The following is a 20,436-nucleotide window of genomic DNA, read 5'->3' as shown; positions in this document are numbered from 1 at the left end:
CAAATTACCCATGTCACTAAGACAAAGTCTTACTTTCTTCACCCGTTCTTAATCATCTCTGTTTGGTGCCTACAAGGGCCAAATGCACTAGACTGTTGCATGCAACACCCACCACTCCAGGTCCCCAAAGGCAAATGTGAGGATTCCTATGTTGAGCACCCTCCTGTGGGCACCCTGAACTCAGCTCTTTTCTAAAGTAAAAAATGAGGTCTGCAGATGCTGGAGATCACAGCTGAAAATGTGTTGCTGGTTAAAGCACAGCAGGCCAGACAGCATCTCAGGAATAGAGAATTCGACGTAAACCATAACCAAATTAATTATGTTACTAAAGAGATTAAAAAATTACAGCACTGCCCACCAGGTGCAGTTGCAACATGAATCCAGTTTTTTAAAACTGATATATATTACCAATAATTCAGTCCTGCCATTTCAAGGGCAAAGTGTTATGGTGGAACTAGAGATAGAGTTTTCTTTAATATCCTTATCAACAATTTAGAAGATAAGTAACATGGGCAATGATTTGGATAGGGGGAAGGAATTACTAAAGGAAATCTAGATTCCATGTGTATGTTATTTCTTCTATATTTAAATCAGAACCAGTATTAAATCTTCTCCAAGCAAGTTTCAATCTATACTGACAATGGAACACATTTTCCAGAATGCATAGGAAGTGAGATGTGATTTGGCATTACCGTCACTGAATCCACCAATATCACATCCCAGTGATTACCACTGACAAAACACTGAACCGAAATAGCAATATAAATACTGGGCCTACAAGAGCAGATTCACATAGAAGGCTAGGAATTTTGGAAAAATATAACTCACGGGTAAATTCTCTCCAATACATGTCCATGTCCAACGGAAGACTCTCCACTTGTCTGAATGGGTGCAGTTCCAACAACACTTATGGGGTCTGGCACATCCAGGACAAAATAGGCTGCTTGACTCGTACTCATCCGTCACCTTCAACATTCAAAACCTTCACTGCACATAGTGGCAGGACAATCTAACACCTACAAGATGCTTTCCAGTAACTCAAAGACTTCAACAGCACCTTCTGAATCTGCAACTTCTATCATGCAGAAGGACTGTGATGATACTATGGCTTTAAGAGGTATATTTTGTCCTGCCTTTCTTTAAAGCAAAGTAAGGTTGAGACAGAAGCACCAAGTGGTCTGCTCAAACCTAATAAACAGCTTGTGAGGCCTTGGGGATTTTCAAAGATAAAATTGGAACAATAGAAGCAGCCTGAATAGATGGGGTCAAACTCTCACAGCACTAGGGTGTTTGGTTTTAATTTTCAGCAATTGCTGGGGTCTTGAAGCTGGATGTGGAAGCTCTTATTCCCTTCTTTGTTATGGCTAAAAGCTGGGTTTCTGTTCCTGCTGCTAGAATTGCAGGTGAGACAATCTATTTTACTGAATTTGCCTTTGCTAAAGTTATGTTTATGGGATATTGGAACAGTTAATTGGTAGTAGTTAATATATACATATTATTTTGCTCAGCATTTTGAGAGAGTTACAGTTATAGAGTCATAGAGCTGTACAGCATGGAAACAGACCCGGCGGTCCAACTCGACCATGCCGACCAGATATCCCAACCCAATCTAGTCCCACCTGCCAGCACCCGGCCTATATTCCTCCAAACCCTTCCAATTCATATACGCGTCGGAATGCGTCTTAAATGTTGCAATTGTACCAGCCTCCACCACTTCCTCTGGCAGCTCATTCCATACACATACCACTCTCTGTGTGAATTGTTTTATTTTTGTTGTGTGTATTTTAACTGTAGTGTAAAAACTAAGTATATTTTGCTTAAAGTAGTTTGACTCTTAAAATAGAAAAAAAGTTAGGGTTCAGACTATCATCTTAATATATTTTGAGGAAGTTTGGTGTGGTTTTGACAATAACAGGACAAGGACAGGAAAAAAAACCTTCATTCCTGATGAAGGGCTTATTCCCGAAACGTAAACTCTCCTGCTCCTCGGATATACCTGACCTGCTGTGTTTTTCCAGGACCACATTTTTCAACTCTGACTCTCCAGCATCTACAGTCCTCACTTTTTCCAAGGACAGGAAATGCATTGGAACACCATCACCTCAGGTTCTTCCTTAGTAATGGACTGTAGCATTTTCCCAACACCAAATGTTAGACTAATAGAATATAGAACAGGCCTAAAGGTTCCTGTTTTCTGTCTCCCCCCTTTCTGAACGAGGGTGTCACATTAAAGGTTTTCCAATCTATTAGAACCCTCTCAGAAACTAGAGTACTGAATATTTTGACCAATGTCTCCACTACATCTGCAACCAACTTATTTGCCAATATACTCATAATAAAAAGTGAGAAAATTGATTGACATTTAGTCATCCGCTGCTCGTTCCTAAAATATTCCCAATCCTCTGATTTACCACTAGTTTTCACCATTTTATATGCCTTAATCTTTTTTATTGAACATTCTCCCTGACCATCTTTCTTTTTAAACTGCAGTTCATCCTTCTCAATAATACTTCTTTTTGACCAGCATAATTTTTTGCAGACCATAATAAAATTTCTGCTTAAATATCTGTCAGTACTCATAACTGACATTCCAATTAGGCTATATTTCCAGCCCGCTTCAGACAAATCATTCTTCATACTTTTGTGATTGATCTTTTCTAAGTTTGAAGACACTGTTTGGGGCCAGAGTTGCTCTCCCTCAAACTGAACTTGAAATTCTACTATTTTGCAATTATTATGTCTTTGAAGACTCTCAACTACAAGATTTCTTATTAATCTTCCCTCATTCTAACTACAAGATCAAAAATAGTTTATTCCCAGATAGGTTGTATAAGAAACAATCACTGCTGCATGCTACAAATTCATAATCCATGTCACTAATTTGACCAGTCAGTACACAGCTTAAAATCACCATGACAATCATAATGCCTTTCTGACACATCTCCATCATTTCCCAATTCATACTGTGTCCTATGGTGAGGCAACTCTTTGGGGGCTTATAGATGACTGCCATCTGTGACATTTTTCCCTTGCTGTTCTGATTCTTATCCAGTGTGTTTTTTGAACACCAATGCCAATATTGACATCATCTGTGGTTTCTAAATGTATTGTCTAATATTTATTCTAATCTGTATTGGCCAGCTTTTCAAACAGTTCTTGATTTATCCAGTCTCTCACATCTGATCAGAACTGCAGTATAGATGACATTGGCATCTAATCTCCCTCTATGTATCTTCACCTTACGATTTTTCCAAGTATCTTCCCTGCCCTTTTCATTTACATGCTAGGGAAATAAAAATATAGTTCTGAAAATAATTTGAAAAATGGCAACTTCAAAAATCTGACATATATTTAGTCATGAGCATGCTGGTTTTGAGGCACTTAAGAGTCACAGTCACACAGCACAGAAACAGGCCCTCTGGGCCCATGTCTATGCTGACCAACAAACACCAAACTACGCTAATCCCATTTACACGCACTTGATCCAAAGCCTTCTATGCCCTGACATTTTAAGTACTCATTTAGATGCTTTTTAAATGTTGTGGGAGTATGCCCCACAGCATCCTCTCAAGCAACACATTCCATATTTCAAACACACTCTGGATGAAAAGACTTTTTTTCTCTCCCTTGTCTAATTTGCTTATTATCTTCTCAAAGAATTCTAACAGATTTGTCAGGCATGACTTCCTCCTGATGAAGCTTGGTTGACTCAGCCATATTTCAACATGCACTTTCAAGTACTCTGCAATCGCATCCTTAATAAAGGGCTCTAAAATCTTGCCAACGACCAAGGTTAGGTTAATTAACCTATAGTTTCTATTCCTCTGCCTCTCTCCCTTCTTAAACAGGGGTGTTACATTATCCTTTGGCACCCTCCCTAACTCCAGTGATTCCTGAAAGATATCGCCTCTACAATTTGCTCAACTATCTGCTTCAGATCCCTGTGGTGCAGTCCATTTAGTCCTAATGATTTATCCATCTTTAGATCTTTCAGCTTCCCCAGCACCTTCTCTTAAGTGATAGCCACTACACTCTCCTCTATCCCTTGACACTCTGACGTTTTGGTATGCTGCTGGTGTCTTCCACTGTGAAAATTGATGCAGAACATCTATTCAGTTCTCAGGCTTCAACACCATAATTCCAAACAAACTCATCTCTGAACTCCAGGACAAGGGTCTCGGCTACCCCTCAAACTGGATCCTCAACTTCCTGACCCACAGACGACAATCAGTAATAATATGCAACACCACCTGCTCCACCATAATCCTCAAAATCGGTGTTCCGCAAGACTGGTATCCAACCCCTACTATATTCCTTAAACAACTCCATTCACAACTGTGTGGCCAAATTCCGCCCCAACTCCACTTAAAGGTTTGCTAACGACACCACTGTTGTGGATCAGATTTCAAACAATGATGAGACAGATTACAGGAAAGAGATTGAGTACAACACCATGGTGTTCAAGACAATAGTCTCTCCAACAACATCAGCAAAATGAAAGAGCTGGTCATTAAATTCAGGAAGTGGAGTTGAAGGCACATCCCTGTCTGCATCAATGGTGCTGAGGTTGAGATGGTCAATAGCATCAAATTCCAGGGAGAGATGATTACCAACAATCTGTCCTGGTCCACCCAGATCAATGCGACAATCAAGAAAGCACAATAACATTGCTACTTGCTCAGGAGGCCACAGAAATTGGCATGTCCTCCACAAGAAGTCTTATCACTTTTTATGCATGCACCAGAAAAAGCATCCTGAGTGGATGCCTCACAGTGTGACATGGCAACTGCATTTCCTAAGACTCACGAGAGACTACAGTCGTGAACACAGGCCAGTCCATCACACAAACCAGCCTTCCATCCACTGACTTCATCTATACTTCCCACTGTCTCAGGAAAGCAACCAATGTAATCAAAGACCCCTCCCATCCTGGTTATACTCTCTTCCATCGGGTAGAAGATATAAAAGTTTGAATACACTTACGAACAAATTCAAGAACAGCTCCTTTCCCACTGTATCAGACTTTTGTACAGAGCTTCTACATGTTAATTCTGATCTTTCCCTCTGCACGATAGGCTGTAACACTGTATTCTGCACAATATGTTCTGGAAGCTTACCATCCCAACTGAAATCCTAGCTACAATGTCTTTCTCCTCTGAATACAAATGAGAACTATTATTTTAAGATCTCATCAACATCCACTGCTTCTCTACATGGGTTACCCCTTTGATCTCTAATAAGTCCCACCCTTTCCTGGTAACCTTTTTACTCTTAATATAATTTTAAAAAGCTTTGTAGTTTCTCTTCACCCCATCTGCGAAAGATGTTTTGTGGCCCCACTGTGACCTCCTAATTTCTTTTTTAACAATTTCCTACACTCTCTATTCCTTTGAAGGTTATCCCCTTTTTTTAATGCACTGTACCATCGTGTATGCTCCCTTCTGTTTCTTTATCAAACTCTTGACATGTCTTGGCATCCAGGGTTCCCTGGGCCTACTCCTCTTCACTCTTACAGGAACACGCTAGCCCTGAATTCTCACTATACTCCTTTCAAAACTGTACCTGTAATCTAACTACAAATCCTTCCTTTTCTCCAATCACAATTGAGTGATTAGTTTTTTTTTAAATTGAACAGAACAAAGGAATATTTTTCACAGTGGCTAAGAACCACACTGTGCCTATTGAAGAGGAATGGGATTAGATTGATTAGCTGTGAAAAGACATGCTGATGTTAACACAAGTTGCCTATAGTAGAACAAGCACTCCTCCGGCTATAGGCATCATGTACTGGGAAATCACCGAATGGGAACTTTAAAAATTGATAAAGATAAGTAAATTAATGATCTTCCAACTCTTTCACCGTGGTATCCATCTTAAATGGTGAAAAATGTCACTCAAGTGCAAACAACCACATGAATCAATATAGATAGGGTCAGATGATTGCCAATATGAATTGAGGTGACATAGGAGATAAGTAAGCAAGAGGTGGGTGGGAAGAATGCCAGTGTGACCTCAATGGTGTAGGCAAAGAGGCGAAAAGTGACAGTGTGGGATGTGGAGAAAATGGTAGAGGAATGCCTATATGTCATTTGTGATAACCGTATGAACTACTTTAAATCAATTCACTAGATCTGTCAAGATAGAACATAAACAGATAACAACATTCATCTACAATTTCCCCACCAAAAAAATCCAGAATTGCACTTGCCTTTTACAGCCATTCCTACCTGCACTTGCCCTTTTTAAAAATCTATTTTCTGTGCTGTTGGCACTTTTACCTTTAGATTAGGTTAGATTCTCTACAGTATGGAAACAGGCCCTTCAGCCCAACAAGTCCACACCACCCCTCTGAACAGTAACCCACCCAGACCCATTCCCCTACCCTATATTTACTCCAACTAATTCACCTAACACTATGGGCAATTTAGCCTGCCAATTCACCTGACCTGCACATCTTTGGATTGTGGAAGGAAACCGGAGCACCCGGAGAAAACCCACGCAGACACAGGGAGAACGTGCAAACTCCACACAGATAGTCGCCCGAGGCTGGAATTGAACCCCGGTCCCTGGTGCTGTAAGACAGCAGTGCTAACCACTGAGCCATCGTGCCGTCCAAAGAAGATGCAGATGCAGGGAGAACAAGATTGGAATCAAACCCGGGTCCTGCGACTGTGAGGCAACAGTGCTAACCACTGAGCCACCATTGGCCTCCTTTGTTTTTTGTTTTAAATTCACGCATTAATCCTGGATTGTTACTCTATTGATTAATAGTATTGATAGATGTCATTTATAGGAAAGAATGGAAGGTTGAGTTCCCACAGTTTAGTAATAACAATCACCAGAAGAGAAAATGCTGCCCTGAAATTTAGGAATTAAGGCACAACAGCTGCTTAAATTCTTTTCCTGTATACTGTATGGTTGTGCAGATCCTTCTTTCATTTAAACATTTTTACACTGTAGAAAATTGTTATATAGCAGCCATTTAACCAGCAATATGCCAATATCAAAACGGAAACTCACTCCAATCATATGTGTTCCAAAATAAAAGTTGAACTACAGAAATCTTTTCAAAGCTCTACCTAACCCAGGTTGCAATGAGCAGTGTAACTTTTAAATTATACAAACTTCAAATAAAATTGCATTCTCTCAGTGGATTCAGTACTGACATCAACTAAAAACAAATTAGAAAAATATACTGAAAAGTGCCTAAGTACCATTAAAGCTATCACGTCCTAAACATTTAATGTAATTGTCGACCTGCTGTTAAAAGGACCAATTCCCTATGAATGGTCCTGTTGGTCAAGAAAACAAGTCCACAAAAAAATACCAAACAAAAGCTGCACTATTACAGACACAGCAGAATAAGTTAAGAAGTCAGAAAGTTCAGTTCAGAGTGTGATAATGGAATTGTAGTTCAAAAGAAAACATGAAAAGCATGTGTGATAAACTCGGAATGCCAAATGATATCAGATAACTCTAAGACATGAAATAAAAATAGAAAGCACTGGATAAAAACTGCGAGTTTGGCACTATCTGTCAACATAGAAACAGTTATCATTTGAGCCAAATAAAAATCTTTGAATATAATAAATTTTGTGATTTCTTTTTGTTTTGAAAAGCAGAGGGATTATCCTTGTCGCTGTTAGAAGTGCAGGTCCCTTTAAGAGTAAATCAGAACTGCTCCACAGTTGATTGAGAACAGGTGATGCTTCAACAACTGAGTTCCTCACCAGTGGGGGTTGGCTTCTGGATCTGGAAAGTGTCCAGAAGGGAAAAGATGGAAACTGGTGTATGCATTAAACTAAAGATTACAGTAAAACACTTGTAAATCTGAAAGTTTTTTGCTGCCCATCTCAGTATATGGATACTGATCTATTACACAGTCTTCATCAACATCTAACCCTCAATATACATCAATGTAACAGAACAACTGGTTTCACATTCCTGTTTGTGGAAATTTGCTGTGTAAATTGGCTGCAACTTATACCTTAAACTTACATAAGTACTTTGCAAACTTGTTCTTTTGTTCTCATCTCAAATTTAATAGGAAGTATTTGATAGCTATTGATTATGCTGCTGTATAACTATGTGTAATATAGTGCTCAAGGCTAGAATTCTTAAATTGAATTGGGCTAGGAGTCTATTATGCTGACTGAACTGCAAGATGCTCATAGAATGCTTTATAATTCTGAGACTATTATGGAAGTATCTCAAGAGATTACACTTAAATCTATATGTTATATTTCATCTGTAAACTTGATAAAATAATGCTCTATTCTTTATTCTTTCAAGGGATGAAGGCATCATTGGCAAGACTAGCATTTGTTGGCCATCCCTAATTGCTCTTGAACAGAGTTACTTGCTAGGCTATTTCAGACAGCAGTCACGAGTCAATCACATCACTGAAGTCACATGCAGGCCAGATCTTGCCCAGTTACTTTTTCAACAATAGACATTTAGTTGTTATGGCCATAACTAATGACTAGTTTTTAAATGCTAGATCCAACTAGTTCAATTTAGATTTAATTTAAATTTAACCAGCTGCCTAGAGAATTAGCCTGAACTTCTGGATTACATAGGAAAAAGTGAGGACTGCAGATGCTAGAAATCAGAGTTGAGAATGTGGTGCTGGAAAAGCACAGCAGGTCAGGCAGCATCCGAGAAGCAGGAGAATTGATGGTTCGGGCATAGGCCCTTCATCAGGAATCTTCAATAGGTTTTCTTTTTAACGAGGCTTAACAGTTGCAAAAGATGCTTGCTTATAAAACATGCAGATTCAATATTATTAGAGCAAATGCATATGCAGCAGAAAAGGAAAACTTATTTCAATGTGTCAAATAAAAACACAGGACATTCTTGCATAAAGTTGTGGTTGTATCCCTGAATATCATCACTTGAGTTCAAATGATATTAAGTGAGGTATTAATTCTCATAGGAATCAATGTAAAAAGGGCTTCCTTCATTATGAAAAACATTAAAACATTATACATGTATCATATGGGGCTTCAAATGGCTACATTCTTATGATGGTAAATTAAATAGTTCTTTTTGAAGGAAAATGTGATGTTCTATCTACAGAACCTTCTGGAACAAATCTCAGAGAGCAAAGCTCAGGATGCTACTGGCTCAATCTGCTCCTAGGGCTATCAACCACCACCTTCTTGGCATGTCATAGTCATTGCTTGATAGCATCTATTTATGGAGGTTCAAGGCACTCCTTCCTGCTGGCCTCCAATGCCTCCGAGCATGGAGTTACTGGATTTTGTCTGTGAGGGTCAAAGGAGTGTCTGGGCTGAGTGAGAGAGGACTACCTGGTGCAAACATCAGGCAGTAGAACAGTGTGAGAGAAGTCACATATCAGAAGGCTTGGTATTAGGAGCTGTTTCAAGTTCAGAGAGACTGGTTGTCCCAATTGGGTCAGTTACTACAATATACAACATTAAAACAAACCTCGAGATTCAGACCACAACAACTCGATGACATGAAAGCAAAACAAACTAACCAGAGCACTGTTAAATACAGACCCCCTGACTACAGGCTTCTCAGCAGATCGCTTCGAAAATTATGTTTACGTTTCCCATTCTGAAGCCCAGCACCGTGCAACAAACTATGTCAAAATTATATCCACTCAAGTGGGAAATGGAGCTGGATCTTATTGTAAGTCAGAAACCCACTCCCAGTGAAAATCTGATTAAAGTTTAGCTTTCATTGGCGAGAGTTAATTGATATTGAGCTGAATTCCGTATCTGTCCACAGAACCAGTGTAGGCAGGAGCAGAGGTAGCTTAGATGAAGTGTGGCACCGATTTAAGTAACCCACAGGAGCCATCAAGGAGGTTGCTGAATGTCATAGTCCATGCCAAAACTTTCCACCGCATCAAGGAGAATCAAAAAATTACAAGAAACACAGAAGCCTGGAAAATTCACTGCATCAAGCTGGATCCAAGGCTGAAACACATGAGAAGAGCAGAGAGAATCTTTCACCAGAGGAAGGGATGGTTTAGACTGGTCTAGCAGTTTGGTCCCACTTACTCACTCATAACCCCTGTCCATTACTTATCCACTCACTTGCCCGGTCTGCCAGTTGTCAAACCCTGTTTGTTACTCACTCACCCACTCACTTGCTCAGCAAGCCTATCAGTCATTTGCTCACATGTGCTAACCCTGTCCATCATTCACTCACCCCTTTAGATCAATATATTCATATTCCTTATATTCATGCCTTATATTCATCGCCCACCAAGTGCCCATCTCAATGGTCTCACTGTAAATCTTTAAAAAAAAGAGAACTGGCTTCCAGCTAAACTTTCTGTTTAAAAGTAATGAGTAATCAAGCAAGATTTGCAAAATCAAAAATATATGTGGGCACAGCCTCAGTTACATCACCTTGGTGGAAGCTTAAATACATCATTTTTTTAAAGTCACAAATAGAATAGTACCTCATACTGTTGATGAAGTAATTATCACATCAAAATAATTTGCAAGATACAATAATCTCCACTTGAAGTAATCTCAAGTTCTATCAATAGACAACCACTGAACACCACAATTACCTCAAATGGGTACAAGGGGTCAATAAGAACTTTGATCATTATCTGAAATTTCAATTTTGAACATTGCACATGTCCAAAAATATACAGTCTTTTATGCAGGCATTCTTTGAGCATTAACTTACAACTACAAATCATTGTTGATAATTTAACCCAATAGGATTTGTGTGTTTGTATGTATGAAACCAGTTGATGTTTTGAAATCTATTTGGCATCAGTTCTTCGAATTGAACAATAAATAAAGACTCTGTTTACTGTCCCACTAATGCTGATGAATGGTTGACTGAGAGATTCTACCTGCAATCCTGTCCTTCAAAAGAATTTCCTGCACACTACAAGTGTTTGGACTCATGGGAATTAACATCACAAACAACTGCAGAGATCAAATTTAGTATTTGACACTTTACCAAGTCACAGACATAAACATATTACCTAGTCTAATGCATTTTCTTAATCAAATTAATGTAACCTGAGGAGAAACTTATGGGAAACCAATACAGAGTCCTGATGTGAAAGCATACATTTTGAAGCATTAAAATCTAGTCTGTCAAATAACATGTTAAGTGGGCTGGATTTCCCTCTTGAGGTCAGGGAATCTTCTGTATCTCAAATTCTTAAGTTCGCACACAATTTTGGTTTCTGAAAATTGAGGGTGGGGGAACAGCCTCCAGAGTGAATGCAGACGCAAGAGTGTCCAGAAAGTCTCAAGTGGAGATGCAGTGCTTTCAGTTCCAGGCCTAATAACAGACCCAACAACATCTGCACAAAAATGCTTCTCCTGCCCGGCAACAACCCTGAAGCATGGAGTGCTTAGACAAAAGAAAGCTAAGCTTTCAGTGGAAAGAAGTCGATGCTGATATTATTGATGACCAAAGTATTTGCCCTTGGAAAGGCAGCATTCACAACCTATAGTTATACAAATATACTGAGTACAACTGAGTATTGAGTACTCTAAATTCTGAGTACGCTGTCGCACCAGATTCTGGTTGCTTACTCCTGCATGTCCCTGAACTATAACAAAAGAAAACAAACAGTAATTCACACTATGTATGAGCAAGTAGTCACAGCAGTCCAGCTCAGCCACTACACCCCATCTTCACAAATCAAAATTTCTGCCCCTTACAACTCTACTCTGATTTCAATGTCAGCACAGGAGATGAAACAACAGCCATTCCGATGCTTAAGCTAAATATCATCTTAAGTGTTCTTTCAAACACCTCAAGCCGCTTACAACATTTTTAAAATTCATTTGTGGGACTTGGGTGTCACTGGCTGGCCAGCATTGATAGCCCATCTGTATTTGCCCTTGAGAAGGTGGTCGTGAGCTGCCTTCTTGAATCGCTGCAGCCCGCTTGCTGTGTAATGCCAGTAGGGAGAGAATTCCAGGATTTTGACCCAATGACTGTGAAGGAACGGCAGTATATTTCTAAGTCAGGGTGGTGAGTGGCTTGGAGGGGGAACTTCCAGGTGGTAGTGTTCCGAAGTAACAGCTGCCCTTGTACTTCTAGATGGAAGAGGTTGTGGGTTTGGAAGGTGCTGTCTAAGGATCTTTGTTGCCAGTACATGCCACTCTATCACATGTTCAACAATGCTGAAATCACCAAGCCTCTTAATGCAAGAACCCATCACCTTACGTCACATAACACCATACTCTCACTGTCATGTCGTATGGCCAAGCTATTGATAAACCATATAACAAACATGACTGAATGACTCTTGGATCTCTTCAACTTATACATCAAAATGGGCAAAACTGTATGCATCAGGAGTCCCAGCAAGCACAGACTTGCAAATCATTCTGGTGAATGCAAGCAGAGAGGTTCTATTCCCACAGAGGCCAAACTTTCCAAACTCACCAGAGGGATGAATGAGCTTCCTCCAGCTCCTTGGAGGTAACAATGAAGCACTACATAGTAGCATGCAGAGTTGGGCATGTGGGTTAGATTCTGAAATAGGTCTCTTTATTGGTCAGAACAGAAAATGTGACTAAGAAAATTTAAGGAAGCAATTTTAAAGTTCAGCAAGCAGTTCTGTTACCGCTTTTAAACTATATACAATATATAGAACGATTTAGAGAGATGTCATCATAATCTCACATGAGGCCTCTGGTGGCTGCTGGCATGCCATTCATACATGTCAACTCTTAAGAATAAGGTTAGGTCATCGTCATCCCAATGAAGGGATGCATCCACTCACCATCTTCTGACATTATCTGAACGTCTGTTGAATACAAGCATTACGACCCCTTTAGTTCATCTGCAGCTCCATTCTGTGGGATTCTGTGGCAACTCTGCATGAAACCCGCGGCTGTACATTCTTGGCCTCCATTCACATTTCTCCTTTAATCACTTTCTTTTCTTTCAACACTACATCCTAACTCTGACAGTCGGCTCTTTCTCACCATCTTCTTCAACAACTGCCACACTGTTCTGTAGCATTTGATTGTGCAGTCTACAGCAAGCCACCATAATTTGGGAAACCCTGGTGGGCCAGTAGTGGATATCACACCCTGAACAGTGGAGAAATCCATACTTCAGTTTGACAAGGTCTAGTGTTGGGTATGGAGACAGCACTGAGAGAGGAGAAATGGCCACTGCCAGTGTCTGCTGCCTTCTCCATGGCAACATCTCCCTTGAGAGTCAAAGTTTCCACCTGCACTGTCACTTGCTCATCTTGAGGTAAGTCAGTCTATTCTTATAGACCTGGTCCTTGTCTTCTTCTTGCTGTCCTGAGGCTTCTTGCTGCACTGGGAACCTGCGTTGTGACACAAGGATTTATAGAATCATAAAATTTTTGTAGTACAGAAGAAAGCCATTGGACCTCTGTGTTTGGACTGGCTCCCAAAAGATCTATCTAGCTAGTCCCATTCTCCATCTCTATATCTCTCTAGATTCATCACTTTCAAAGAGATATCCAGCTCTCTTTGGAATCCACCTTCATCACTCTCCCACACAGCACATTCCAAATGCTGACAACTCGAGTCAAAACATTTCTCAGTATTCTGAAGGGGCACTCTACCTGATAATGCTTGGTTCATATCTCCTTCATATCACTCCTCCTTTCCATTACATCTGACCTTATTCCTCCTCCCATCTCACCACCTCGTACCCTCAAAACTCCTTCCTGAAAAAAGTGATTTACATAATCAATTTAGAAGGGAAAAAGAGAAAACTGCAGATACTGGCGAGCAGGAGTCAAGGAGAGCGGTGCTGGACAAGCATAGCTGGTCAGGCAGCATCCAAGGAGCAGGAGAGTCAACGTTTTAAGCATAAGCTCTTCATTGCATTCCTGATGAAGAGCTTATGCTCAAAATATCGATTCTCCTGCCCCTCAGATGCTGCCTAACCAGCTGTGTATAATCAATTTAGAACTCTGCATTAAATTCTAATACTGCAGTGTCTTGTGTAAGGGGAATTCAAATCCAAACTAAGTCGCCACTAAAAAAAATGCCTCTATTCAGCCTGAAATTGATTCAGCACTTCCAGTCAGAGTCACAGAGATGTACAGCATGGAAACAGACCCTTCGGTCCAACTCGTCCACGCCGACCAGATATCCCAACCCAATCTAGTCCAACCTGCCAACAGCCAGCCCATATCCCTCTAAACCCTTCCAGATGCCTTTTAAATGTTGCAATTGTACTATCCTGCACCACTTCCTCTAGCAGCTCATTCCATACACGTATCACCCTCTGCATGAAAAAGTTGCCCCTTAGGTCTCTTTTATATCTTTCCCCTCTTATCCTAAACCTAAGCTCTCTAGTTCTGACCCCCCCACCCCAGGGAAGAGACTTTGTCTATTTATCCAATCCATGCCCCTCATAATTTTGTAAACCTCTATAAGGTCACCAGTCAGCCTCCAACACTCCAGGGAAAACAGCCCTAGCCTATTCAGCCTCTCTCTCTATAGCTCAAATCCTCCAACCCTGGCAACATCCTTGTAAATGTTTTCTGAACCCCTTCAAGTTTCGCAATATCTTTCCCATAGGAAGGAGACCAGAATTGCATGCAATATTCCAACGGAGGCCTAACCAATCTGGTTGTCTTAATTTTCTCGCAAACTCCCATTCTGAAGTCTGAGTCCTCAATCTTCTAAACTGTTCCATGAAGTTCATCATAACTCACCAAGCTTGAGCAGCAGTAACTCACTTTCTGATTGGAGCACTTTACAGCCGTCTAATCTGAATACAGAGTTCAACAATTTCATACCATAATATTTGTTTCTTTTTGTTTCAGAAATCAACTGCCGGTAATCTTCTTGGTACTCCTGCTCAAATCTGCTTCAAACACATGTTTTTTCTTTAATTGTTCTGTACTCATTTCCTTTGGTTTTACACTATTGCATTCTTCATCATTTCATTCATTTATCATTCAATCTATGAAAGATATTCTATTTCATTATTTATTCTGTACCTATGCCTTCAGCTCCGCTATACAGCAAAAAGAGAACTACTTATTATTATTGCTCAAAATTCTTGTTTCAAAGACAATTCCCTAAATCTTGAATAAAATTACATAAGGTTAGAAATTACAGTACAACAATCATCTGTAAGAGTCTTTGAGGTACATTCACATAATGAAGCTCTTGTAGGGCAATCGAATCTGTTTTGAACCTCCACTGTAGCCCTGCAAGTTTACTTCCCTGAATTATAATGCTAAAGGAACAGTTTCTTACAATTCCCATTGCTTATAATGCCATAAATAAATAATTTCATGACATAAATAAATGAGTTAATATTTTTATTAATCCAGTTTACCCAACATCAGTTTAACTTTCTAACATTCCTATGGCCTCCTTGAAAATATGATTATCATGTAACTTAAAACATGGAAAAGTTGGAAATACACAACAGGTCCGTGGAAGAATATAAAGCAGATAATGAATGAGATCCTGAGGAGGATCTCAAAACCAGAAACATGATCTGACTTCTGTCTCTCCATAGATATTACCTGATCTGCTGAATACTTCAAATTTTTTTAATCTTCATATATCCATTTCACTTTGTGTCTTGTCTGTAGCTTGTCTCCTCCTGAAGCTCAATACCCTCAAAAGCTACAGCATTTAAGAATGGGAGAGGAAGACAACCAATTTTCTTTGAACTCTCGGGATGCTGTAATTTCCAAAAGATATCATTTGCTGCATTCAATGTAAAGAATACATCTCCAACCCAGGGATACAGAATTGATTCTAACTAAAACTTCGTTCACAGGAATTTTGTGACAGAACCGCAATATTGATGATTCTATTCTTTATTCTGTCCAAGTATGCATTCCTCCAGTTAAAAATGTTTCACTCTACAAGACATGAGTACAAATATGCAATTATTTATGCTTCTGAAAACAAATTTATAATTATCATCCCACAATAAATTCCATTCCTGTCACAGCATTTTTGATACTGATGTAATTTACAAGGCCTTCTTATTTAATATAAGCACAGTTTAGATTAGATTAGATTCCCTACAATATGGAAACAGGCCCTTCAGCCCAATAAGTCCACACTGAACCTGCAAAAAGAAACACACCGATTCCCCTATCCTACATTTACCCCTGACTAATGCAGCTAACACTAACGACAAATTGGCATGGCCAATTCACCTCAACTGCACATCTTTGGATTGTGGGAGGAAACCACAGCATCCGGAGGAAATCCACACAGACACAGAGAGAATGTGCAAACTCCCCACAGACAGTCACCCAAGAAAGGAATCAAACCCGGGTTCCTGGTACTGAGGCAGCAGTGCTAACCACTGAACCACCGTCCGACGTAAGTTCCGTAGTCAAACAAAATTTTACAGAACTGGAGTAGGGCACATTTTCTGCCAATGTCATATTGGCATGAATGCCACCGGTGTTTGAAAGAAACAAAATTTTGTAATGTTTATAAATTCATATTTCAAGTGTGCATGGCATAAACTGGGATCACCACGAAATGCTTTTAATAAAATTCCATTCGTAAATTTCCACTGCATTAACTAACTTGTAAATTCTTCACTTGTGGGATTACAAACCAGGGTCACTTATGGATTATCTACATGCCATACTAACCTCGAGCTAGTCACTTCATCGCATCTGACACATTATCTTGTCCAGAAATAGACTTATGGCGAGACATATTGACTGATCAGGTACTGAATAGCAATGTTAGTAATCAGTAGACAGACAATATTCTCTGAGTTGATGAATGAGTGCTGTATGAAATATGTATGTTTCAAACTGCCATTTTCACTTGGTTTGTTGCTAAGTAAAGGGAATTATTTTAATATTCACCTGTGCTGCAAAGCAGCTCGTCATAGGATAAAACATCCCATTAGCGCTCCACATTCATCTAATATCATCTAATCTCCTGAAAACTGGGAACAAGTAATGCACCATCATCAATGGTCACCACTTGCAACAAAGATGACAGCAATTATCATTTTTTTAGGTAACAACAATTATGCAACCTGTAAATTATCAGTAAACGTGAACTCATCTTTTTTTTAAGCAATTATGGGGCATGTAACCATATATGTTACTTTGTGAAAGCAAAATACTGCAGATGCTGGGTACTTGAAATGAATATGAAAATTTGCTGAAAATAATCCAAAAGATGCGCAGGTCCAGTGAATTGGCCATTCTAAATTGCCCATACTGTTAGGTGCATTAGTCAGAAGGAAATGGGTATGGGTAGGTTACTCATAGAGGGTTGGTGTGGACTTGTTGGGCCGAAGGGCCTGTTTCCACACTGTAGGGAATCTATTCTAATCTAATCTAATTAGGTCAGACAGTCTCTTTGTAGAGAGAAACAGTTGTCATGTATAGGTTGATAAAGGTTCACTGACTTAAAATATTAATTTTGCTCCTCTCTCCACAGAAGTTGTCTGACATTTTCAGCATTTTCTTTTTTTAATTCTGATATATTATTTCAACTCATCTGGGTAAAATGAAAGTTAGCAATCAATACTCTCCTGTATCATATAAATACTTCAACTTAGCTCTGTGGTTCCTGAAAAACACCAGTTGAGCAATTAGTAACACATATGGAGTGCCTGTTGCTGTAATGAATGATTTTACTGTATTTAATGTAGGCACAAGTCTGCATTATATTGTGCACCCACCCTTCTTCAATCTCTTCACCTCAGCTCTATTATTACACAGAGACATCGTTACAACCTGATCACTATGCACTGTCAAATAAAATTAGGTCACAGACTTAAGCTTTGACAGCAAAGGGAAGCTTCTAAGATGCAAATCAAAAACACACACATAGCTTTTATGGGTCTTCCATAAGATGCTTAGTCCTCAGGAGCAGATGGAACCTATTTTTCCATGGATATCGATGAAACCAAATCCAACTGGAATCTCTGTTATGCAACATTTGTAGTAATTACGTAAATTTTAAATTCGATTTTTATTTAGAAATGAAAACGGGTGGCTCTGTACACCTGCAATCCACGGCATTCACTCACCAGTTTTCCTGCATCCATTCTATGGCTCCCCTCTCGTCGAATTGTTTCTCAAAGTCATACTCCTGAAGAGAAATCACTGACATGTTCATCCTCCTCCTCCACGCTCTTTGGTTTTCCCGGTTGCCCGCCCCCGATTTCTACAGAGAATGTTTGGATTTCCTTCCCCTAAAATTAATATAACTTTGTTTTTTAAAAAAAAAATAAGGTATATATTGAGAGAGAAGAATGGGATAGGATGAAGCGGGTTGGAGGTTGAAGGCTGCGAGGGTTCGTGGTGCTGAAGCAGCGGCGCGATGACTTTGAACGACGCCCGATGGAAGGACGACAGAAACTGGACTGGAACTTAACCGCACTGGACCGGACCGGAGCGAACTGGACCGGAGCAAAGCGGAGCGGACTTCACTTGAGTGGATCGGACCGCGCTGCGTCGTCGCCTGACTTTCCCCTCCCGCGAGAGCGCGCACGCCTCCCGCCCACCTGCCCCGCGAGCGCCGCTTGGAAGCCCGCCCGGACCGCACCTACCACTCAGGCAGACACAATTGTGAAAATGGATGGCGCGAGGGGGGGGGGTGGCGGGGTGGGCAAATGCATAAATCCTCTCAGCACCTCACCTAAAACCTATTAGCCTTCCAGCACCCTCTCCACTATTTCATCATGACCGATAATATCGTGGGCTCGCCAGCTCTCGTTGCTTCGCGGCGCGGCGATTTGAGACGTTTATGCCATCTGTCTCTCCCTCACCTTTCGGAAGGTGGCACGGCCTCGATTGGCAGTTTCCTCACGCGGAACCGCGCACGCGCATTTGTCCCAGTGTGTTCCTTTTCGGTGGAGGATGCTGCTGCTGTTGGAGAGACAGATGTGAGGTCCTGATGATGATGCTGCTGCTGCTGCTGCTTGATGCAATGGGTACTTCTTTTTAAAAAACTCTTTCCTAAGGATGACACTGCCAAGCTTTGCTTATATTTTTATGCAGATTTGCAGAAGTAGACACCTGTTGTGGGCACAGAAAGTCAATTTTTTTTTATCTCGTTTCACAGCCTCACTGATGAATACCATATTCCAAGTCTCACTCATTGTTAATCCTAAAGCACATGCTGCATTATTTTGCCAATGATGAGGTTTTAGGGGACATTGAATGTGCCACCTTGTTAATGAATTAACAATATTTCAGCAAGGCCACAGACAATCTCCAAAGACAAGAGATTTGTCAGACTGGGCACAACTTTGTGCCTTAATGGCAGTTGTTTCAAGTTTCTACTTTGTGAACATTTTGACATCACAACTATTTTTACTGTAGATGTTATCAATTATAATGTTTTAAAAATTGTGATCTTTAAAAAGACATGGGCATGAAATTAAAAATTCTACCTGCTCCTGCCCACTCGGTGTGTGTGATACATACCTAAGAGATACCAAATTCACAAATCTTTTTGAATTTTATAGTTTTTTTTGTTAAAACTACGTATTATTTTAATTCATACAGCAGTTGGTTTTATATTAGATTAGATTACTTAGATTAGATTACTTATAGTGTGGAAACAGACCCTTCGGCCCAACAAGTCCACACTGACCCGCCGAAGCGCAACCCACCCATACCCCTACATTTACCCCTTACAACACTATGGGCAATTTAGCATGGCCAATTCACCTGACCTGCACATCTTTGGACTGTGGGAAGAAACCGGAGCACCCGGAGGAAACCCACGCAGACACAGAGAGAACGTGCAAACTCCACACAGTCAGTCGCCTGAGGCGGGAATTGAACCTGGCGGCACGGTGGCACAGTGGTTAGCACTGCTGCCTCACAGCGCCTGAGACCCAGGTTCAATTCCTGACTCAGGCGACTGACAGTGTGGAGTTTGCACGTTCTCCCCGTGTCTGCGTGGGTTTCCTCCGGGTGCTCTGGTTTCCTCCCACAGTCCAAAGATGTGCGGGTCAGGTGAATTGGCCATGCTAAATTGCTCATAGTGTTAGGTAAGGGGTAAATGTAGGGATATGGGTGGGTTGCGCTTCAGCGGGTCGGTGTGGACTTGTTGGGCCGAAGGGCCTGTTTCCACACTGTAAGTAATCTAATCTAATTTAATCTTATATAAATGCAGCTACCATTTAATAGAGTCATAAAGTCATACAGCACAGAAACACAGCCTTCTGCATAACTCTATACTGATGGTTTGGCCGTGAAACTGTACAGCAGGTTATTGGTGCAAAGGGAACAAAATCATTTACAGTCTATACTCAACAAATTAACTTAATGTTGAAATTTATAAATCAAGCATTTCCCTTGAGGGCAGAACACCTCTGCACCAAAATGGCTCATAATTCTAAATGTTAACAAATGTTCAGTCAGTGACAATCACACTCACCTCGAGCCATATGAGGTTCTCTCGGGCTTGTTTGCCTTGACTCATTCCTGGGAGAAAGTGAGGACTGCAGATGCTG

At 40.4% G+C, this 20,436-nt stretch overlaps 1 protein-coding gene across 2 annotated transcripts in view; it reads right to left on the bottom strand.

The window, feature by feature from the left end:
- The window catches only part of LOC132834980 (elongation of very long chain fatty acids protein 6-like), a 107,287-nt gene extending 88,998 nt beyond the window's left edge, over positions 1 to 18,289 (bottom strand). For both annotated transcript variants that reach the window (XM_060854157.1, XM_060854155.1), the window contains exon 1: positions 17,998 to 18,289. In XM_060854157.1, the coding sequence (XP_060710140.1) occupies positions 17,998 to 18,086 (89 nt within the window). In that variant the 5' untranslated portion in view covers positions 18,087 to 18,289. The remainder of the gene's footprint in view (positions 1 to 17,997) is intronic.
- Between the last annotated feature and the right edge of the window lie 2,147 nt (positions 18,290 to 20,436).

This window comes from Hemiscyllium ocellatum, chromosome 43, assembly GCF_020745735.1.
Source record: "Hemiscyllium ocellatum isolate sHemOce1 chromosome 43, sHemOce1.pat.X.cur, whole genome shotgun sequence".
NCBI classification, from domain to species: Eukaryota; Metazoa; Chordata; class Chondrichthyes; order Orectolobiformes; family Hemiscylliidae; genus Hemiscyllium; species Hemiscyllium ocellatum.
This window is presented reverse-complemented; position numbering and strand designations above follow the sequence as displayed.